Genomic DNA, 23,857 nt, shown 5'->3' with positions numbered 1-23,857 from the left:
TGGCATATTTTGTGAGTTGAAATGAGTTTGAAACCTGCAAAATTCTAGTCGTTCCTTGGATTGGTAGCCACCTTTGGACCCTCCATTTTTAAGAGGTTTTCTGACCTATAGCAGTTTCATTTTTTTTTCCCTAAATGCAAATGATTTGAGCTTTGTAGCATTCCAGAGCAGGACGTTTCTTAATTTTCCTGCTGATTTGGGGCGGAAATGGCTGGTGTTCTCTTGAGCGTTCACCAGTGGTATTCAACTAATTTTTTTTTTTATCTGAGTTTTATTAAGAAGGCCATACATTATACAGTTTTCTTCAGTTTCATTTCGATTTACCTTCAACTGTGTAGTGCAAGGGCCTGTCTGATTGCAGTGTTTAGGTTGGACTTCATTTTTTTTTTTTTTTTTTATAGTTTTGCTAAATCTAAAGAAACATTGTAACATTGCATATTTAAACACAACTTGTAAAATCCATAGACAACTTTGGAGATTAACTAAAACTGGAGCACTCAGAATCTATTGCAGCGATGCATGGTATCTAATCAGCTTCTAACTTAATCTTGTTAATTAGGCTTTGGCAATAAAACCTGGAAGCTGATTGGTTTCTATGCAGAGCTGCACAAGATTTTGCGCATTTTTAGTAAATCTCCCCCAATATGTGTCTAGAAAAAGCTCAGTAGCTGCAGATTGTCTGCATCTTCTGATTGAAAACCTCTTGTTTCCTCTCTTCAGACATAGCAGAAACTTTGCATTTCCTTTTATGTGGGGCCTCAAATGGTAGTTGCCTGGAGCAAATTGACCTGGTCCCACGAAGCCCCCAGGAGCTGTATGAACTCACCTCTCTCATATGGTAAGTGCTGCTTGTTTAATTGCCTGCATAATCCATTATGTTCATAGGATATTGCCTTCATGCGTGCTGTCAACTGTGCGGCTTTATTAGCTGTGCCGCTGGTGTGTTTAATGCTGGAGACAAGATACAAGATTTGTTAGGCAGTTCCAGTATTGAATGACACCATTTATTATATTTTAGTGAGTTGATGCCATGCTTACCGAAGGAAGGAATATTTGCAGTTGACACAATGTTAAAGAAAGGAAGTGCCCAAAATACAGATGGAGCGATTTGGCAGTGGAGGGATGACCGCGGTCTCTGGCACCCGTACAGCCGAATTGATAGTCGCATCATTGAGGTAATAAGATTTCTGTGTTTCATAGTTAGTGTCCCTTTTTTACCCCCAGTCAACACCCTAAATGTCTGTCATGTTTTGCATGAATTTGCATGACCAATTTCATGTACAATGTGCGTATGTGTACGTATGTTTGTGTGTTGTGTATGTGTGAATAAAAAAAAAAAAAAATATATATATATATATATATATATATATATATATATATATATATATATATATATATATTTATTTATTAATGTACTGGCTATATTTTTCATTTTTGTATAGCTATTTACGCAGTGGATCAACATGAAATATTACGCTGTCATTTGTTTGAAGGTTATGGCTGCTGCTGGTTTACCTTTTTTTTTTTTTTTTTTTTTTTTTTTTTTGCTTTAACTTTTTCTTTTCTTTGTTTTTAACCTTGTACTTTTCTCTGAGCTCTCGTGTGGATGAATGTATGTTAGAAACATAGGACTCTGCAATAAGTTTATGAAAACTGGTGTGTAAATAACAGCTAAAGGAGAGTTGTCACAGCATCAACTGTACAAGAAGCCTGTGATAGAAACTGGTACTCTGACACAGGCTTGTTTGCTAGGTCTGACTGTGATGTTACAATGATGCTGAAATTGGCACAGCTTCACTGTACCAAGATTGCCATTCTGCCCAGGAGACAAAATTGCATCTCTCCTCATATCCTATCAGAGAAATAAACAGAAGAAAAATTTGGCTGACATATATAAACCAGTAACAATTTTCCCAGTAGCCTTTTCCTGTTCCCATTTTGGGTAATTTCACATCTATTTTTTCAAACCACTTCCAGTCCATTGGATGCACCTGTACAGAGTCGGTAGCAAGTGATTATACCACAATCATGGCTACAGCTGCCCTCCCGCTGCCATTTCTGGGCTCTCCTATATGACTGGGGAGCCTTGGGCTGTTGCAAGCAGTCGGGTTGACTGAGCAGAGGATAAGGAACATCCTTTGTCCCCCTCTACTGTAATAAATGATCCTGGAAGTGGCAAGGATAGTTCAAAACTTTAGGTTTAGATTCTATGTTTTACTGGCTGCCTTAAAGGGTGGGGAAGGGATCATGGGTCTAATAGACCCCAGATCTGTCAAAGAGTACCTTTGCTGCCCAAGCAGTTACAATGGATGTTGTTTATCTCTTGTAATGGCAATAAAGTTGCATTTAAAACCAATGTAAATACAATTTAAAAAATAAAAAAACATTTTTGTGCAATTGAGAATGGCCGAATGGGAGTGGCCCTTTCCTGGAAAGGTGTGACCCTCAAGTCATCCCCGCCAGCCCTCTAAATTTTCAGTGGTCATTGGGGTTCTTCAGGCCCACTCCCCCCTCCCTGAGGTTATGAGCTGGCTTTTGCCACATGTTCTTAAAGGGAGGGATTATTGGAGTCTCTGCTGACCGGGTTTTTCTTGCTGCACAATGGGGGGGGGGGGGGGCTGGGCTGAGCGAGCAGATGGTTTTGGATCTGCGCCTCACGCGACAGGATCCAGCCCAGGCCCTGAATTTAGGCCACGGCTTTACAGCCCAATGGTCGGGAGCTAAGTGGGGTGGCCCCAGTAAGGGTGGCTGAAGCCACTATCCTCCATTTGGGCATCCGCCCTCCCCTCTGCTGCCCCTGGGTGGTCGGCTCCAATGATGCTCGGGCCCAGGCAGCTGGGCATCCACAAAAATGTTGGCGTCGGCCTCCGTTGGGGGTCGGCCCCAGTGAGCTGGGATGAGTGCGCTTGCGGCCTTCTAGGCGGGCCATGCAGCCAGCTTGGCACCTCCCTTGGAAAGGGGTGGCCCTGTGGGGGAGGTTTATTTCTTGATGGCAACCACGCTGCCTGTATTGTGTAGGGCACCTACTCATGTTAGCGCTGTGGGACCATCAGGATACCCTGCCTGCACGCCCCCGTCACAGCGGACTGCCCCCTTTTTTATGGGGGCATTGTGCGGGCCTTTATGGAATGGCTCAGAGGGCGACCCCCCCCCCCCCCTCCACCCCACCCACCCCTTGATTTAAGCTGGGTCCATTAGGTGGTCCATGCACCCTGGGTCGGTGCCCCCCTTGCGGGATCGCAGTTGGCGGCCCTCCCCTGATTGTTAGGTTGAGACACTGAGGATGTTTCCTCTGCTCCTCTAGCCGTGCATGAAAAGGCCCTGGTGGATGCGCTGATTGTATCAGAGAGTGAAATTTTAAACATGGTGGAGATGCTGCGTCGGGAGGCGCCGATCCCTTTTGCCACAACAGGTCCTCCACTGTGGCGGGGGGGGTGTTCCCCTTTCCCCGCATACTTTGACAACATTGTCACATTACAGTGGGGTTGTCCAAAACGCACTCTTGTTGTCCCAAAGCGTTTTGCTGTGCGGTATCCTTGCAAGGATTCCCTGCTTAAAAAGTGGACAGTCCCACCTGTGGTGGACTCGCTGGCTTCCAGGTTAAATAAAGCTACCTTAAATTTGGTTGAGGAGTCGTTTTCTTTTAAAGATCTGGTTAATAGGAGAGTAGAGGCTCGGGCCCGCCATATGTTTCACTATGGCTGGTTCGGCTTAGGCCAGTATTTACTATTGCCCTGGTGTTGCGAACTCTGACGAGTGGTCTAAACTTTTACACTGGGACCTGGAGGGGAAACTGCTTCCCCCTGCCTTTGCGGAGGTGATGGATCAGTTGATCCAGGGGCTACAGTTTATCTGCGATGCATCTTTGGATGCGGCTCCTTTGATTTTAGGCGGTCTGTATCAGCAGTGGTCCTTCGGCGTCTTATCTGGCTGACAAAAGCTGGTCTGCAGACCAGACTTCTAAGAAGGCCTTATCTGATCTCCCCTTTGTGGGGGATCGCCTGTTTGGCGCTTCCCTTGGATGACATTTTTAAGGGTCTCACAGGGTAGAACAGTACCCTTTCTTCCGCAGGCTAACGAGGGCAAGGAGCCTCGTCGTAGACATGGGCCATTTTTTTGAGTTTTATAAGAAGCTGTTTATTTTGTTCCTCAAGGGATAAAGTTCCTTCAGGGCCTCCCCTGGAGGTTCCAAGAGGACCTGGTCTGGCAAGCCATGAAGGGCTCTTCCAGACCTGCGGACAAGGCTTCCTCTGCATGAAGGGGCGCCCTCATCCGTATCTGGGGTGGGGGGGACATCTTCGCTGATTTTCAGATCTGTGGACCTCTCTGATACAGGTCAAGTGGGTCCACAAAGTCATTTGGTCTGGCTACAAAAGCGAGTTTTAGTCTTTTCCTTCGGAAAGGTTCTTCCCTTCCAACCTGCACTTGTCCCCAGATCGCTTACGCTCATAGGGTGATTGTCCCGATTCCAGCTTCAGAATGTTTTCAGGGGTTTTACTCATATCTGTTTACAGTTCCCAGGAAGGAAGGGAATTCTGGACCTCAAGGCGCTAAACTGCTTTGTGAGGGTACAGGAGTTCCAAATGGAGTCCATTCACACTGTAGTGGCGTCCCTACATCTGGAGGATTTTCTCGCTTTAATCGACATCAAGGAAGCCTACCTTCACATTCCAATATGTACGGGTCACCAGCGCTTCCTCCGCTTTGCCATGGGCGAGATGTATTATCAGTTTTACCTTTAGTCTCGCCTCCGCTTCCTCGGGTCTTTACAAAGTGTTGGCCACGGTGCTACCATTCTTGTGTGAGCAGGGGATTGTGGTACTGGGGTACCTGGATGATCATCTTCTGCGAGCAGAGTCTCCCAACTGCTCTGATGGACACCTTGAAAATGACTCTGCGATCTCTGAGGGAGTTCGGTTGGATTCTAAAACTTCAAAAGTCTGCTCTGGTTCCCTCCACAAAACTGGACTATCTGTGGGGAGGCGTCCTCTGCACAGCTTGTGGTCAGGGGTCTGGACTTGGGGAGAGTCCAGACTGCCGATCAATGTACTGGAACTCCGAGCGATCAGACTGTCTGGCTCATTGGACAATTCATCTTCAGGCGTATCTGGTACGAATTCAGTCGGACAATGCCACAGCCGTGGCCTATGTCAATCACCATTGGGGCACAAGAAGTGTCCTGGCGGATCGGGAAGTAGCCAACATTCTAAGTTGGGCAGAACGATCGTTCCATCCCTCTCTGCTGTACACATTCCCGGGAAGGTACAGAGCTTTGTGGCATGGTCTCGGGATCCTCTGGCTGATGCCGCAGACGCATTAGTGGCTCCTTGGCGTCAGTATTGTCTGATTTATGCCTTTCCCCCTCTCAAATTTCTGCCAAGACTCCTGTGCAGGATTGAGGCAGCAAGAGATTCCTAGTGGCTCCAGACTGGCCTTGCTGGTCTTGGTATGCCGATCTGGTCCGGCTGGTCGCCAGTGCTCCTTTGAGACTTCCTCTCAGGAAAGATCTGCGGTCTCAATGACCAATCTTCCATCCTGCTTTAAGGTCGCTGGTTTTAACGGCTTGGCTGTTGAAAGCCAGGTGCTGAAGGATAGAGGTTTTCTGAATCTGTGATTTTCTACACTGTTAAAGGTTCTACCTCTAGGAAGATCTAACATCTCATTTGGAAAGACGTACGTTGCATGGTGGGAGTCTTTTGGGGTTTTCCCTCACTCCTTTTTGGTGGCTCAGATCTTGTCTTTTCTCCAACGGGGGTGTTGAGCAGCATCTGGCCTTGGCTGTTTTCTTTCAACATCCATTGGCCACACTTTCCTTGGTGCATACCTTTCTCCAGATAGCTCGACACTTGGTTCCTCCAGTGTGCGGTCTCCATTACCGCCGTGGGTCCTCAAATTGGTGTGGTCAGTTATTCAGGAATCTCCCTTCGAAAATATCGGGAGGTTCCCCTGCTTATGATGTCTCAGAAGGTGGCCTTTTTGGTGGCTATTACTTCTGCATGCAGGGTGTCAGAGCTGGCAGCGTTGTCTTGTCATTCACCTTACCTGTTGGTTTACAGAGCTAAGGTGTTTCTTCATCCCTGTCCATTGTTCCTTCCAAAGGTCATCTCAGATTTTCATTTGAATGAAGACATTGTGTTGCCTTCCATATGTGGATATACCAAGCCTAAACATCCCAAGGAAGTTGCTCTGCATTCCCTGGATGTGGTTCGGGCAGTCAGGGTGTTCCTGGCAGCTAAGGAGTCTTTTAGGGAGTCAGACTCACTATTTTGTACTCACGGTTGGACCTCAAAGGGTTGGCAGTTTCTGCAGCGACCATTTCCAGATGGATCAGACAGACGACTAGCTATTCAGGCCTATTCAGTTAGGGGTCAGGTTCCTCCTTTTCCTGTTAAGGCTCACTCTACTCGGGTGCTTAGTGCCTTCTGGGCCTTCCGTCATCCGATATCGGTGCTGCAGGTTTGCAAGGCGGCTATGTGCCCTCTTTTACAAAGTTTTTTTATAAAGTGGATGTGTTGGCATCTGCGGATGCTTCTTTTGGCTGCAAGTTTTTGAAGGCTGCTGTTCAGAGGACCTGGTCCTCTGTGGGTGTACTGATTTCTTCAGGTGTGCTCCAGTTTTTGGTTGAGCTCCATATTACCTTGTTGGCTATGGTTGGTCTTGGGAATTTTTTTCTGCGTTTTTTTTCCCCACTCCTCATGTTTTTAACACTGCTTTGGGATGTCCCAATAGTTAAGAAGAATCAGGAGCCGTGTACGTCAATGAACAAAAGAGAAAATTATTAATTTTTTTTTTTTAAACTTACCATAAAATCAATTTCTCTGATGTTCTTTGACGGACAGAGCACCCACCCCTCTAGAGTTGGCTTTCTTCTGACACTGCTTGTAAAGAAACAGAGTGCCTATAGCGGAGTGTGGATGTATACCCTCTGGGACTTCCCATAGGCATAGTTAAGCTTTTTCCTGCCTAGTGTCCTGCTCCTGTTGGGGGCAGTATAACCCAATGGTTAAGAAGAATCAGCAGCTGTGTCCGTCAATGAACACCAGACAAATGGATTTTACTGCAAGTCAAAAATCCCATTTTTTTAGGTACCATAGTTTTTTCGCCATTTCATGGGTGTGTGAAATTTTTAAATCTTAACACGTTTGGCATTTTTTGTTCTTGGCAGAACATATTTATATTTTACCAAAAATTGGTTGGGGTGTTCTACTGTGTTTGTGTGCAATGAAATGCATATAAGTAAACTGCTGCACATATACTGAACAAAATTATAAACGCAACACTTTGTTTTTTACCCCATTTTTCATGAGCTAAACTCTAAGATCTAAGACTTTTTCTATGTACACAAAAGGCCCATTTCTCTCAAATATTGTTCACAAATCTGTGTTAGTGAGCACTTCTCCTTTGCCGAGATATGCCACACCTGGGAGGTGGATGGATTATCAAGATGCTGTTTAAACAGCATGATTATTGCACAGGTGTGCCTTAGGCTGTCCACAATAAAAGGCCACTCTAAGGCCTCTTTCACACAGGCGTTCCGTATGTCCATATATCACCCCATCCATTTGCGGGTGATATACGGACATAATGCATGTCAATGGGGTTGCGGATGTCAGCGGATGACCATCCGCTGACATCCGATTTGCGTCCTTTCAGTTCTGTTCCGTTTTTTGGAACGGAACAGAACCCTATTTTTCTTCCGTTTTAAAAAACGGAAAGGACGCAGAATCGGGTGTCAGCGGTGACATCCGCAATCCCATAGACCTACGTTATGTCCGTATATCCTCTGCAAACGGATGGGGTGATATGCGGACATACGGACCGGATGTCCGTAAAAAAAATTAATAAAAGTGCCAGAGTGGATCGCAATACGGTCCGCTCCGTGTGAAAGAGGCCTAAAATGTGCAGTTTTATCACACAGCACAATGCCATAGATGTCACAAGTTTTGAGGGAGCGTGCTATTGGCATGCTGACTCCAGGAATGTCCACCAGAGCGGTTGCCCATGAATTGAATGTTCATTTCTCTACCATAAGCCGTCTCAAAAGGCGTTTCACAGAATTTGGCAGTACATCCAACCAGCCTCACAACCGCAGACTACGTGTAACCACACCAGCCCAGGACTTCCACATCCAGCATCTTCACCTCCAAGATCGTCTGAGACCAGCCACCCGGACAGCTGCTGCAACAATCGGTTTGTATAACCAAATAATTTCTGCACAAACTGTCAAACTGTCTCAGGGAAGCTCATCTGCATGCTCGTCCTCATCAGGGTCTCGACATGACTGCAGTTCGTCATCGTAACCAACTTGAGTGGGCAAATGCTCACATTCGATGGTGTCTGGCACTTTGGAGAGGTGTTCTCTTCATGGATTATTCATGGTTTTCTTAGATCTTTGAGTTCAGCTCATGAAAAATGGGGGGGGAAAAACAAGTGTTGCGTTTATAATTTTGTTCAGTATATGTGATAAATATTGCAACAACCACCTTTTTTTTTTTTTCTCCAGGGCCTCTGCTTTCAGAAAATCAGTTTGTGGGTTTGAAGTAATTTTCTTGCAAAGAAATGCATTTTTATTTATTTTTGTATCCTTTTTTTTATTTTTTTATTTATTTATTTTTTTTTTTTTACATATATGTGAAAAATGTCATCATTGCCCTGGACAGCAAGTGCTTAGTAAAAAAGCAAATGTCTTCTGTGGCCTTCTTTTTTAACTGGTAACTGTACACCGTTTTTCATAAGCCTCAAGTAGAGTGCTGGAGTTTTGTGTGAGAGTTTGAAAGACACTTTTTTAACCATTCTTGTTTAGGATGTGTGAAGGCTGTTACTCTGTTATGACATTGGGTGATGTATTGTCCTCTTTGGGTGCTGATGGAGGCTTCTGCACATCTTTAACTTTTTTTTTTTTTTCTCTACCGCAATTTTTTCAGCTGAAAATGTATTCTAGTTTTCATAGTATAGTATTATAATGGTACAGACGGTAGTTAAAGAGGAAGTAAACCCTCCTCAGGAAGTTGTACCTATAGGTAAGCCTATATTAAGGCTTACCTATAGGTACTGTAAATATCTCCTAAACATGCACCGTTTAGGAGATATTTACCTTTAATGCAGCCAGTGACGTCACTGGCGCATGCGCTCTGAAGGAACGGCAGATCGTGCCGTTCCTTCAGAGCCCCGTGCCGTGACCGTCGGCTCCCGCGCGCGTGCGCGGGAGTGACGTCACCGCGGCTCCGGCCAATCAGATGGCCGGATGCCGCGATCCCGGAAGACGGGCGACTATACATGTCGCCCGTCATACAGGTAAGCGGACGGCACGGCGGGGGCTCGTTCTAAGGTAAGTATTTCATAATGAGCTAGTATGCGATGCATACTAGCTCATTATGGGTTTCTCTTTCAGGATTTAAAGAAGAGAAAAAAAAAATTTCTCGGTGTACAACCTCTTTAAATCTGTTTTCCCACTACTTCTGCCAACTTCTCTTCCTACATTGTTGTAAATAGGGCAAAATTTGATCTCCTGTTCAGAAACCTATAAAGATTAAGTCTAAGCAGTCACAGTTGGACTGGTAGAAAAACCAGGGTGCTTGTTAAATGCTGCAACCTGTATTACATTTTTTTGCAAAATGTTATAATGAAAACGTAATGATATTGAGGACCAGCTGATAGATTTGTAAATGTTCAAAATAGTCGAGAAAGTATTGTTTTTTACCTTTTTTAAATGGAGATTACTGTAGCTGCTGACTTTTAATCAAAGAATACTTAACCTGTCTAGGGATCCAGCGCCGTCCTCACCCGGGCTAGTTCCTCACTAGCCTTCGGGTTCCCGATGCCGGCATCCTGACTGTGGGCAGCTGGCTACGCTGCTTTCGATTTCACTGCAGGCTGTTCTCCACGCATGCATGAGATGCTCTGCTCCTTGTAAATGGTGCTGCAGTCTTCTGGAACCTGTCCCACAAGACTGCGTGGAGGGGGAGAACTAGCCTATGCGATCCAGCGACTCAAGATATGCCCGGTAATTAAAGCAGAACTTCCCTTTTTGAGTGGGGTTCTTCTTTAAAGCTGAAGTTTAGCTAGCACAGGCTGAAAATTCATAGACCTGGAGTTATAGGCTGGTACCTTCAGGTAATTGGACTCTGACCAAGCTTTTTAGGACCTGATATGGCTTTAGTGGCATTACTTACCTGTAATTAGGTATGCCCAAGAGAAGACAACAGGAGGTGAGAAAAAAAAAAACCTCCCAAAGTGAGAGTAATTCTCTTCTTAGACTGTTTTCCCTGAAGCAGGTGTTCCCATTGGATTTCCTCTTACCTCTTGCTCTGGGGGCAACTCTTGAAATGTTAAATTTCATCTCACTTTCAGTACAAATGGATTGATGAAATCTCCCCAATGGGGACAATTAAAGTGCATCTTACGGCAATATTTCATATTCCTGATGTTTGTGTTTGCACTTCTATAAAAAAAGGGTCCTGTGTTTTTTGTATTTCCTGCCAGTCCCCCTGCTTTCCTATTTCAGTCCCAATGGTTAAAAGCACATCCGTTTCCGTATGCTCAGTTAGCTCTTTTGCCTTTTACCTGGGAGCTTGGCTTGGGAGATCAGTGTACTTCTGTTTCTCTGGCTCCTGTTGACACACCCCCTGCAGTCTCCACCTCCCGGCTCTCTAAGTGGGAATTTATATTGTTTAAAAATGTGTCTATGTATGTGTGTGTATGTGTATATATGTATGTGTGTGTAAATATATATATATATATATAATTTTACACACACTCAAACCTTTTGCTTTGCATTTCTATGCTAAACTAAATGGGTTGATGTAGAGGAAATGGCTGCACTCCAAGTATAATCAAGATTCAGGTTTGACTGAACATCCCAATGTGGTAAACAAGTAGACGAGTTTCACACACTAGTATGTGTGCTTAATCATTACTAAATGTAACGTAAACGTAATGATTAAGCACACATACTAGTGTGTGAAACTCGTCTACCTGTTTGCCACATTGGGATGTTCGGTCAATAAACCTGAATCTTGATTATACTTGGAGTGCAGCCATTTCTTATACATTGATTGTCTGCGGAGGCGAGCCAAGGCTTGCACCTGTATATCACCAGGCTTCCTGATTCACCTGGAGCAGTGCGTTTTCCTTGTCTTTGTAAACGAAATGGGTTGTTTTAGTTGTTCAATGTGAGGGTTTATATACTGTATACAGTAAAGCTTGAGTGAAGAACCAAAGAAACACTTGAGATACTTCAAATAAACCTTGTGAAATGTACTATATTAATCTATCGGAATGCATTCATGTTTTTTTTTTTTTTTTTGGCACTTGAGCTTGAACTATGGAGCTATGAGCACCCAAAGGGGACAAAACGGATCCTAACATTGTGCGTGATGAAGTTTTGTGTTTTCTATTCAAGGATTATCTCTCTGTTTTATATCTGTGTTCTCAGGCAGCCCATCAGGTTGGTGAGGATGAGATAAGTTTGTCTACACTGGGGCGTGTTTATACTATTGATTTTAATTCTATGCAGCAAATCAACGAGGATACCGGAACAGCACGCGCCATTCAGAGAAAACCTAACCCTCTAGCCAATGCAAACACTAGTAAGTATCTATCAAATCTTTTCATTTCTATTTATTTTTTAAATGGTCTTTTTGGAATTCTTTAAACTGATACTCTTTTAATATTGTCACAAACTTGCCTTCATTTCCAATGAAATAGAAGTGCAACACCGTAATAAGACATATTTAACTTGCCTTTGTTGAGTGGCCCTAGTTTTTTGTATTGTAGGCCCCATACTCAGTTACCGTATGTACACTTCTATTTGGCTGGTTGCTTTGCCATGAGGCTGTACCTTCTAGAACATGGAATTTGGTATAGCAGGCCATCCAAGCATTCTCCTATGGAAAGTTGTACATCAATATGGAACCCCATGCATTCTGATACTGATAGCTTTAGAGTAAGTGTCCCTCTGTTGCCTAGAAAATGCATAGTTGGGAAGGAATGCCATTTTTTAAAGATTTTAAGTTTTAGAAAACTCATTAGGATTGTGTTCCCATTCACACAGTATACCTAAACAAATGAAAAGGAAAATTTATTTTAGGGGTTTCTAAAAAAAGAAGGCGATATGGCAGACTGCAGATTTTTGACAATTTCACAGAGATTCTGTCCCCACACTGACTGTGGAGTTACTGAGCTCTTCCTCATTACCCTACATCCGTGAAGCCCAATCTTTAACCCTTTGTTGGGGCAGACAGTTTCACTGTCATGCAGCCTGTTTCTAAGCGTTACAAGGAGTTAATAGGTTATGTAGAGTTTCACTGTGGTTACAGCTGACAATGTGATAAGCCAGCAGAGTACAGACAGTGATTTATGGCAAAAAATCTCCCTACCCCCTCATAGACAATCCTTTAAATAGGATTTTTCAGTGCTGGAGTTTTAACAAAAAAGTATCAAAAAATGGTAAACTGCAAGATTATGTGGAGTACATGTAACAAATATAAGGTAGGTCTCCCAATTTTGCTGCAAAAGTGGAAATACAGGGACAAAGTTAACAATGCAACTCTATAGGGCCTATTGATACCTGCAGGGGCACCTTATGGTCCATGTAGTGTTTGCTCACTGGAGTGTGTTGTGCTCCGTTGCAAAAATGCGGTAAAAACACATATGTGTTTTTTTTTGCCCTGCTTCCGGTGCGTTTTGCTCCTGTTGAAAAGGACGTGTGACTGAAAACGCAAGTGCGTTTTTGAAGCGTTTGCCATTTAATTAGGAAGGCACGTTTTTTTTTCCGCACCAAAAATGCAGCATGCAGGACTTTTAGAAACACAACTTACCTGCAATTGACTGGTGTAAAAAGTTCCCTAGAACTAATAGTCAAGCATTTTTCTTCAGCTTTTGGTAATGCAAAAATGGAAGAACAACCCATTAGTGTGAAAGGAGCCTTATTGAAATGTCACAAAATGACAGCAGTGCATTGACAGGTTTGTTCATTGTGCTGCAAATAATTTACAGACATGCTGCATTTTTACACAACGCAGACACAGCACACATGTATGTGTGAACAGGGCACATAACCAATTGTTTTCCAACATGCCCTTGCATTGAGCCTGTGTTGATCAACATTGATCAGTGCAGCTCCGCACACATTAGGTGTGATTGAGTCCAAAAGGAAGACCAAGCTGCCATCAAAGTGCAGGTAATCATGTTTGCTTCTTTCATTAGTTTAGCCAGAACTGATATTTTGGTTGTTGGTGAGCTACTGAGGTTCAGTGAGCATGTTCTATCCTCCAAAGGTATGGCATCCGTACCTTCACTATACACCCATACAGCAGGGGTGCATTAATGTACACATGTATGTATGGAATGTTTGTATATATAGACCTATGAATGTGTGTGTATGTATATGTGTGTGTGTATATATATATATATATATATATATATATATATATATATATATATATATATATATATATATATATATATATATATATATATATAAATATAATATAATTTTTGCTTCAGTGGCCTTTCCTGACAGAGTAACTTTGCTTCCAGGTGGACATTCTGAGCTAAAAAGAGATGACGCCAGAGCGCAGCTGATGAAAGAAGATCCAGAGCTGGCCAAATCTTTTATTAAGACCTTGTTTGGAGTGCTTTATGAAGTGTACAGCTCCTCTGCGGGGCCTGCTGTCAGACACAAGTGCCTTAGAGCAATCCTTAGGATCATTTATTTTGCTGATGCTGAACTCCTAAAAGATGTTTTAAAGAACCACGCTGTGTCCAGGTAGGAAGCACAATTTCAGCAGACATTACTCTTCAGTGGTTACGTAAAACCATGTTCATTCCTGTTTCTCTTAGCAATCATATAGTGTTTATTTTTTAATATACAATTCGTTCTTTAGAGCTGATTCACACGAGCATCTGAAATGTATGGCCTCTTTGTTTCCAATAGTGCTACATGCAAAAGTATAGGAATTAGAGGCTGCACACATAGCTGTGTCTTCAAATGAAAATGTGTGCCTTGTTTAGTGTACAAAAAAAAGTAGGGCACAGTGGTTTCTGGGACTGTACATGTATGCGGCTTATACGCGTGTATGTGTATAAATACGGGCAAACTTGTGTATGCATACGCGTGTAATGTCCTTTCAATCGTACGTGTCTAAATGCATCTAGACGCAAGTACTTTAAGTATGTATTTTATGCAAGATCTACTATTTCTGCCAGCAAGAAACTGCAGAAAATGCAGAAAATTCTCATATGCCAGTGTGAATGAAGCCTAAAAATGGTAAATCTGTGCTGCCTACCACTTTCATGTCCGTCTGCTGTATTTTAAAAATCTTGATTGCTATTGATGTTTCGCAGGCTTTGCTATATAGATTATTTGCATATATTAGCAAATTTTTCGAATTAAAAATGTTCAAGTTGTAATTGTGCTTGATTGATTACCCACCTGGATACTCTGACAAAAGTAGGAGCACTAAACCAATACGATGTGTGTGCTCTAATAATGGTCCTTGATGGAAAAATATTGGTTATCCGCAGGAACCAGCTGCTGTTTTTCTAGTGGAGAATATTGCAATTACTGGTTAATGTAGAAAACATATCTTTTTATTTTTATAAATTTTTTTAATTCTTTATTTCTACTGTTTTCGTCCCGTAGTCTTTAATTTATACCCTATTTAAAACGAGCTGATCGGTATGAGAATAATGAGCCCTCTAGATGCAAGTCACAATTGTTTCATTCTGGTTGTGTGTGTTTTTTCTTTTACAGTCATATTGCCTCTATGTTGTCAAGCCAAGACCTCAAAATTGTGGTGGGAGCTCTTCAGATGGCAGAGATATTAATGCAGAAATTGCCAGACATATTCAGTGTGTATTTCAGGAGAGAAGGTATGAAAAATTATATATTTTATGTGAAGTCTAGAACGTTATATTTAAATTTAATTTAAATATTTGCGGTGTGGTTTTTCTTTTTTATTAGTCAGGTTTGTGTAATGCCAAGCTTGTGTTTTTGTTTTGTTTTTTTAATCCTATTTTACTCCAATTTAAGTATTCTGTATGTTTTGCATATTTTTGTACTGAACACTGTGTCTCTCCCAGGTGTGATGCACCAAGTGAAGAATTTGGCTGAATCTGAGACGCTGCTAACAAGCCCTCCAAAGGTTTGCACCAATGGCTCTGGCTCTCTAGCTGGTGCTGCGACCATCAATACTGGAACTGGTAGTGCAGCTGGGAATGCAGCTGGTGACCTTGGTTCACCCAGCCTCCAGCACCGAGATGACTCCCTAGACCTCAGCCCACAAGGGTAAGAGAAGCTTGTCAATCATATTTTCAACTAGCATATTCAGCTTATGAAATTGTATTTGTGCTCACTCATTCGATATATAAGAAACAATCTACATTGGAGTTTTCTCACCATCTAGAGTTAAGGGATTGAGAAATTACATGTTGAAAGAAACCCTAAAACGTTTTTTCTCTTTCGTACAATGACGGACACACCTATCCATTATTCAGAACCACAGGGTTATATTGCCCCCTATAAGAGTAGGATACTAGGCAGAAAAAAAGACTTGGCTATGCCTATAGGCAGTCCTAGGTGGTATACATCCCCCCCCCCTCTCTCTGCTATAGGCCTTCAGGGTTTTTTTTTTTCTGCCTAGTCTGGAGTAAGGACCTAGTTCCCTATTTTCTTCCTTTAAAAAAATTTTTTCGCATACGACCGCGGGTCTCGGCCTGAGTCGCAGCGTTCCCCCTGGCTAAGCGTCCTTCCATTTAGATGGTGAGGAGGTTCGGTATTAAGTTGTGCTGCCTGGTTCCTGGTATAGTGGCTTGTCCCCCCTCTCCCCCTGGGGCGGTCGGACCTGCAGATTCCCTCAGGACCCCCCCCCCTGGTTATTTGGTGGTCCCAGTGGTCCTCTTGTTACCCCCGCCCCCCTAGTGGATGGGCTTAACGGCTGGAGGTGGGGGGGAGGGGTGTGCTGCTACTGGTGGTCCTGTGCGCCGGATCTCCCCTCTCCATGATGGCTGGTGTCGGGATTCCTCCTGGGAGCCTCGTGCAGTGGCCAATTTGCCGTAATAGGCACCATTTCTTTGGGGGCCCATGTGTTTCTGATGGCCGACGGCCATGTTTGGTTGATCCAGCCTGATGGCAGAGCGATGGCCATGACGGTGGAGCCTCTGGGCGGCGCATCTACTCTAGCCAGAGTGTTCCTTCCTCTGGACAAACTCCAGAAGTTGCATGCTGCGATTCATCTATTGCTGTCCAGCAGGTGGTCCTCCTTCCGGACCTGCATGCAGGTGCTTGGCCTGATGGTATCTACCTTCGGGGTGGTTCCGTTTGCACAGTTCCATACAAGGTCCCTTCAAAGGGAGATCCTTGTGAAATGGGATAAGTGTCCGCGGTCCCTGGACAATCAGATTCAGCTGAGCTGGGAAACCAGGGGGTCCTTGGTCTGGTGGCTTCCTTCTCCGGCTTGTATTGGGACGATGGTCGTCACAGATGCCAGTCTGTCCAGGTGAGGCGGTGCCTGGGACTGAGCTCTACTCAGGATTGTTGGACTCTGGAGGAATCCAGACTATCGATCAATGTCTTGGAACTTGGGCGATCAGGCTGTGACTGGATTAAAGGACAGATCGACTCAGGGGCATCTTGGTACGGATCCAGACAACGCCACGGCAGTGGCCTATGTCAATCACCAGGTCAGAACAAAGAGTGTGTTGGCAGCCTTGGAAGTAGCCAGCATCCTCCAGTGGGCAGAACGCTTTGTCCAGACTCCCTCTGCTGTACACATTCCAGGAGTGGAAAACTGGCAGGCAGAATATCTCAGTTGGCAGGCGTTGGACCAAGGGGAGTGGTCCCTTCACCCGGACGTGTTTCATCAGGTATGTCTCTGGTGGGGCACCTCCGAGGTGGATCTGTTGGCGTCCCGGCTCAACAGAAGGGTACTAAGGTTTGTGGCAAGGTCACGGGATCCTCTGGCAGACACCACAGATGCTCTGGTGTCCCTGTGGGACCAGTATTGTCTGATGTACACCTTTCCTCCTCTCATGCTTCTACCACTTTTAGATCAAAGCCGAAGGAATTCTGGTGGCTGGCCTCACCTGTCTTTGTACGCCAACCTGGTGCCACTGGTTGCTGACGTCCCTTGGAGGCTGCCTCTCGGGGAGGATCTACTGTCCCAAAGGCTGATCTTCCATCCTGCTTCCATTCTGCTTTACAGTCACTGGCTTTGACGACCTGACTGTTGAAAGCAAGGTGCTGAAAGTTAGAGATTTGCCTGGGTTGGCGATCCTGACACTGCTGAAGGCTCGGAAGTCTACCTCCTTTGATGATCTACCATCCTATGTGGAAAGCGTACATTTCTTAGTGTGAGTCGATTGGAGTTCACCCTCGTTCTTTTTCAGTGTATTGGATCTTGACCTTCCTTCGACGAGGTGTCAAGCAGAAATTGACCTTGAGTACCATCGAGGGCCAGGTGTCTGCCTTGGTGGTCGTCTTTTAGCGACCCCTTGCCACGTACTCCCCCGGTTCGTAGTTTTTATTCAAGGGGTTCAACATCTGGCTCCTCCGGTGCAGTCTCCCCTACCCCCTTGGTATCTGAACATGGTGCTCTCAGTTCTCCAGAAGCCTCCCTTTGAAAAGATTCCACTGCTTATGCTGTCCCAGAAAGTGGCCTTTTTGGAGGCTATTCCCTCTGCTCGCAGGGTGTCGGAGCTGGCGGCGTTATCTTGTCGTACCCCCTACTTGATGGTCCACAAAAATAAGGTGGTTCTTCGCCCATGTCAGTCGTCCTTTCCTAAGGTAGTCTCTGATTTCCATTTGAATGAAGACATTGTGTTCCCTTCCGTGTCCCAGGCCCAGACATCCTAAGGAATTTGCTTTGCATGCCCTGGATATGGTTCGGGCAATTCGGGTGTATCTGGCAGCCACTGAGTCTTTTCGGAGGTCAGACTCACCGTTTTTGATCACGGGCTGTTCGCTTCTTTTGCGACCATTTCCAGGTAGATCAGACAGAGGGTGACCCAGGCCTATTCTATCAAGGGTCATGTTCCTTTTTCTGTAACGGTGTACTCTACTCGGGTGCTTAGTGCTTCTTGGGCCTTTCTGTCATCAGGCGTCAGTGGCGTGTATTGTTCAGGTTGGGCTCCAGTTATTTTTTGTTGTGCTCCTGTTTACCTGGTTGGCTCCTGTGATTAGCCATGGGATTTGTAGTTGCCCTACCCCTCATGTTTGGCACTGCTTGGGGATGTCCCTGTGGTTCTAAATAATGGACACCTGTGACCGTCAATTAACGAAAGCGAAAATGGGATTGTTGTACTTACTGTAAAATCCATTTCTCTGAATTCATTGATGGACCCACCCCTCTGGAGTTTTAATACTTCTGACACTGCTTCTTACTAAACTGAAGGCTTATAGCAGAGAGGTGATGTATACCACCTAGGAATGCCCATAGGCATAGCCAAGTCTTTCTTTCTGCCTAGTGTCCTACTCCTGTAGGGGGCAATATAACCCTGTGGCTCTGAATAATGGAGAGCTGCTTTTCAGCGAACTCTGAGAAATGCCTTTTACGGTAAATACAATAAATTTTTCTTTTCTTTTTCTACATATTAAATACTTGTCTTGTCCCATAGGCGACTTAGTGACGTCTTAAAAAGAAAAAGACTGCCTAAACGTGGGCCAAGGAGGCCTAAGTACTCCCCTCCTCGAGATGAAGATAAAGCTGACAATCAAGGTACACGTTTTATTTTTTTTTTTGTTTTTGTTTTGGCTATTACTGGTTTTAGTCCGGAGCTTCTTTGGGGCGACCCGGAGGCGACCGCCATAGACTTCAATGTTATGAAGTCCGTGGCGGCCGCTCCGAGGTTGCGGCGCGCTGCTCGCACCGCGACCTCGGAGGTCGCCACCTAAAGTAGCGTCGCGGTAGTGTGAACCGGCGCTTAAGATGTCTTATTTGTTTTGTTTTCTTTTCCTTTTTTTTTTTTTTTTTTAACAGATATTGTATAACATTCTTTCTTTTCTACATTTAGGGTCTATGCATCCTGGACTTAAAAAATGCTGCTTCTACAGGAGTTTTGTGATTTGCCCGTAGAAGTAGTTTAATGTTCTCCTATGTGTTCATGCACATCAGGATGTTTTAGAAGCAGAAAAAAAAAAAACCCCTTCTGGTTTGCGTTTTTGAGAGGAGATTTCTGGCAGAAATAAATGCTAAACAGTCCTAAACGCTTCAACAGAAACAATATATATGAGCCTTTTTTTCTGCTGAATGAACTGACCTTTTTTTAAGCCCAGTGTTCATGGGCCCTTAGAAAGTTGGAGTTTTTTTTTTATCAATAATTATGATTGTAAATTTGTTAAAATAATATATAAGCTAGTAAGTTGTTCTCCATGTTCTGTTGGTACAGCTGTATGAAACTATCACCTTTTTTCCAATAAAAGCTGAACTCCAGGCAAATGGCTAAATACGCAGAAATATTTAAATTGAGCGGTTTTACCTGTCAAGTGTTTTTTTTTTTATTTATTTATTTTTTTTTTTTCTCCTTTCCATCCAATTTTGGCTTTACTCTTATTAGCCACTGATTGGCCAATAGGCAGCGCTTATTTTGTTTTAGATTATAGAAGTAATATAATGTTTTCTTTCTTCCCTATGCTCCTTTTCATGCAAATTATCGAATTTGGCTCTCAGTTTTGCCCACCCCAGATTTGAGTACAGCTGTACAAGAGATTGCAAAGGGTCAAATGTGGGTACTTGTATAAAAAAAGAGAAAAAATAATGCCTAGCTGCATTTTATATCTGCCTGGAGCTCAGATTTAAGTTGCCAGTTTGAACAGTCCAGCTTGAACGAAATAAAATGCAGTGTGTTTTTTTTTTGTTTTTTTTTTCATAGAAGGCAATATTTGATCCTAACTGTTCAGCACAGGACTTGTACTCATAGACCACGGGTTCTATGCAAGCTATTTTCAGGTGATTGGACACTGGCAAAAGAACTTTCTAGGGCTTGTATGACCCCAACCAGAGATTACATTTTTTGCTTGTGTCTTTAAATGATGGGCCTCTTGTCCTCTGCAGAAGTAATTCTTTTTGGACCATTCAGTTTTTTTTTTTTCTACTGATATTTCGGTCAAGATCTGACTGCCTATTGCCCTGGGCTTTCTAGTAGTTTCCGTGTTGGCAACCCTCGGTGTGTACAATTTGGACTGCAACCACACCCCACTTTGTGGGGTTGTCCTGTAATGTTGCTTTGAGCATTGGATCCTGTGTTAGGGGCTCACTTTGGCATGAAGTGCAATGTGTGTAATTAGCGGCAGGATGCTATACAGTTCCAGGGCCTTGGTCTATTTCTATGGTTCCCCGACCCTAAAGACCCATTTTGGTGTATGCCCACTGTGAAGAGTGAAGCCTGAAGCTTTAGTAGGCCCAGTGTTATGGATAAGGTAAGACAGGATTTTTTTCAGCCTCCTGGTTGACACCTTTCAGCCAACCTTTTTAGCTGAAAACCTATAAAGCTCGTTGCTACTCTCTTGCTGCCATCATCTAAACACACACAGCTGCAGGGTCAGTGCCTTGGTTATAGCAGTTCCTGTGTCTGGACATGCCAAGCCCCATCCAGTCTGAGCTGCACTCTGTGAGTACTGGAAATTAGGGATGCACCGAAATGAAATTCTTGGCCGAAGCCGAATAATAATAAAATGTTTGGCCGAAGGCCGAAGGCCGAATACCGAACGCGGTGTTTTGCTTTTTTTCCATTTATTTTGCCAATTTTTTGTCCTCTCTCTTCTCTCTCTCTCTTGTCCTCTCATGTCTCTCTCTCTCTCTCTCTTGTCCTCTCATGTCTCTCTCTCTCCCCAAATGTTACTGTAGGGAATGGGATTCAGTGCACACTGCAGCCTTGTACCATAGGGTTAATGTTAGTGACACTGTAGGGATTGGGAAGGATGCTGGGAATGGAAATCAGGAAGCATGCAGGCAGCCTTGTAAATTTTAATTGCAGATACAGGGCACTGGGCAGGTCAGGGTTAATGTGGTAACATCAATTACTCAGTGACAGTCAGTCAGTGTCAGTGTGGACTCGATCAGATTATACAGTGACAGTCTCTCATAGTGGTGGTGGTAGGAGGCTGGAGGTGGACTAGTAGTAGCCTGGAAAGGAGCACAGCCGCATACATACATTACTCACTCGTGCACTGCAGCCCGCCCACACATTCAGTGAGTCTTACTCTCCTCCCTAGTTTTTTGATGGCACATTCAGGAAGCCAATCACGCCGTGAGTAGCGGCACAGCGGAACCAATCAGGTGTGCAGGCACGCGTGATTGGTTCGCTGTGCAGCTAATCACGGCGTGATTGGCTTCCTGAATGTGCCATTGAAAAAACTAGGGAGGAGAGTAAGACTCACTGAATGTGTGGGGCAGGCTGCAGTGCACGAGTGAGTAATGTATGTATGCTCACCGCTGAAGTGTCCCGGCTTCCCCTGCCTAACACGGAAGTCTGTGAGTCCTCCTGTCCTCCTCCGAGTCCCTTCCCCCTGTAAATATCGTGACCTCGGCGATATGAATATCGCCTACGGCCACAGAACGATAGTCAATATCATATCGACTATCGTTCAGCCCTATTATTCGGCACAAAATTATTCGGCCTTTTGACTTATTCGGCCGAACACCGAAAGTGCTATTTTTTCTATTTTCGGCCGAATAATGTTCGGCCGCCGATTATTCGGTGCATCCCTACTGGAAATCCCCTAAATTAGCAGTGGTGGATCAGACGCAAGGTAGTTGGGATAAAAGGGTCGAATAACATGCTTTCTGCAGACGGCCTACAGGAGTTTAAAAACACCACTCAGTGGTGATAGCTGCTCCTTTTTATCCTGGTTTTTATGAATTACTTAATTGTATGTATAATTATAGGACATTCAGGAGTTCAGTGGGATATTACATTTTTATTTTTTATGTGAAAGGCTAACCATTTTATCTTGCATTAATTTAAATTTATATTCTAGGTATGATTTCAGGGTATTTAAAATAACTTAATTCTTTGTGATATGGGGCGATCACAGAGCATATGAGTGAGTAGATCAAACAATTACTTTGTCTTATGCCAAACCTCCCTTTGTATGGATTACCATGCTACTGTGATATTTCTTAACTATAGAGGAATAGGGGAGTAGTTTGCAACTGGAGGGTTGGTCAGGAAAAAGTTAATAGTTATGTGCACTGCAGGATAGTCCTTTTGGTCTTCACCGCTAAGCCAACCCTTTTCGAAAGTCTGTGCTGATGAAACTAATCAGATTGACAGTCTAGCATTGGTGTACCTGTCTATTGGATCTTTGCACAGAGTGGAAGATTAGCTTGAATATCGGGCAGTTCTCAAGCTCTTTGCCCAGTGGTGGCTACGTGTTTAATGCTGATTTGATTACCTAGCTTTGGAAGGATATTTCAACTTTAGCGATAAACATATTTAGATGGTATAACACTATAAAGATCTTTGTCCTAATATGCTTACTGTTGTTGAAGCTGAGGCTTTTTGACTGAGCTGAGGACAAAGCTGATCGGAAGAATTTGACAGCTATGAGTTCAAAACGCTTCCTGCCTTTCTTTATTTAAGCCAACCATAGACTGTTCAAATCTCACCTGGTTTAGCAGGAGCAGGCTGAGATTTGAACCAAGTATGGACAGACTGAATTCTACCTAGGTTGATTGATCGATCAACTTGGGTATAACCACCCTGCCAAATTTTACATGCAATTATTGCTAGTGTCTGTTAATGCCGCTAGCAATATTCACTGTGTTCTCCCAGCAGGGATGGCTTCCCCCCTCTGGTAGAACACAATTGCTCTGCGGTAGGGATACCCCTGTCAACACTGTTGATGGGGGAATCGAGCAAATTTCTTTCCAGCAACCTGTGGTTCGCTCCATCTGTGGCCAGCCTTAGAGAAGACTGTTTGGGGAGTGTCTTTCCAGTTGTCGGTGGACTTTTACGCACTTTTAAGTGGAACACTGATGTGAAGACTGTTTGAAGAAAAGCTCTTTTTTGGACTATCATCCTATATGTTTTACACTACACTCAGTGCTGTATTTTGGCCTAGGCCAACAAGGCCCAGGCCTAGGGCGGCACTTTGCAGGGGGGGCAGCAAAAAGCCGCCCCCTCCACCTGAGACTCTATTGGCCACTGGTTGCTAGAGCCGCCTCTTTCATTCCCCCCCTCTCTCTGGCCACTGGTTGCTAGAGCCGCCTCTCTCATTCCCTCCTTTCTCTCACCCCCTCTCTTTTGCACTCATCTCTCTTACACCCCCCCCCTCTCTCCTCCCTCTCTCTCACCTCTCTCTCTCTCTCACCCCCCTCTCTCTCTCTCTCTCTCTCTCTCTCTCTCTCTCTCCTCTCTCTCACCCCCCCTCTCTCTCACCTCTCTCTCTCTCTCTCTCTCTCTCTCACCCCCACTCTCTCTCTCATCCCTCTCTCTCTCTCTCATCCCTCTCTCTCTCTCTCATCCCTCTCTCTCTCTCTCATCCCCTCTCTCTCTCTCTCTCTCTCTCTCTCTCATCCCCCTCTCTCTCTCTCTCTCATCCCCCTCTCTCTCTCTCTCTCATCCCCCTCTCTCTCTCTCTCTCATCCCCCTCTCTCTCTCTCATCCCCCTCTCTCTCTCTCTCATCCCCCCTCTCTCTCTCTCATCCCCCCTCTCTCTCTCTCATCCCCCCTCTCTCTCTCTCATCCCCCCTCTCTCTCTCTCATCCCCCCTCTCTCTCTCTCATCCCCCCTCTCTCTCTCTCATCCCCCCTCTCTCTCTCTCATCCCCCCTCTCTCTCTCTCATCCCCCCTCTCTCTCTCTCATCCCCCCTCTCTCTCTCTCATCCCCCCTCTCTCTCTCTCATCCCCCCTCTCT

The 23,857-nt window shown here is 44.4% G+C and overlaps 1 protein-coding gene across 12 annotated transcripts in view; it reads left to right on the top strand.

The window, feature by feature from the left end:
* The window catches only part of TRIP12 (thyroid hormone receptor interactor 12), a 288,722-nt gene that overhangs the window by 174,065 nt on the left and 90,800 nt on the right, over positions 1–23,857 (top strand). For 8 of the 12 annotated variants that reach the window (XM_082249177.1, XM_082249186.1, XM_082249185.1 and 5 more), the window contains 7 exons: positions 721–838; positions 1,019–1,175; positions 11,435–11,588; positions 13,540–13,768; positions 14,756–14,874; positions 15,085–15,289; positions 18,616–18,716. In XM_082249177.1, coding sequence (XP_082105303.1) covers positions 721–838; positions 1,019–1,175; positions 11,435–11,588; positions 13,540–13,768; positions 14,756–14,874; positions 15,085–15,289; positions 18,616–18,716 — 1,083 coding nt within the window. The remainder of the gene's footprint in view (positions 1–720; positions 839–1,018; positions 1,176–11,434; positions 11,589–13,539; positions 13,769–14,755; positions 14,875–15,084; positions 15,290–18,615; positions 18,717–23,857) is intronic. The other 4 variants (XM_082249184.1, XM_082249183.1, XM_082249179.1 and 1 more) reach the window with 1 other exon arrangement.

This window comes from Pelophylax lessonae (assembly GCF_965119305.1).
Source record: "Pelophylax lessonae genome assembly, chromosome: 3".
NCBI classification, from domain to species: domain Eukaryota; kingdom Metazoa; phylum Chordata; class Amphibia; order Anura; family Ranidae; genus Pelophylax; species Pelophylax lessonae.
The sequence above is the reverse complement of the archived record's forward strand: the minus strand, read 5'-3'. Positions and strand labels throughout refer to the sequence as shown.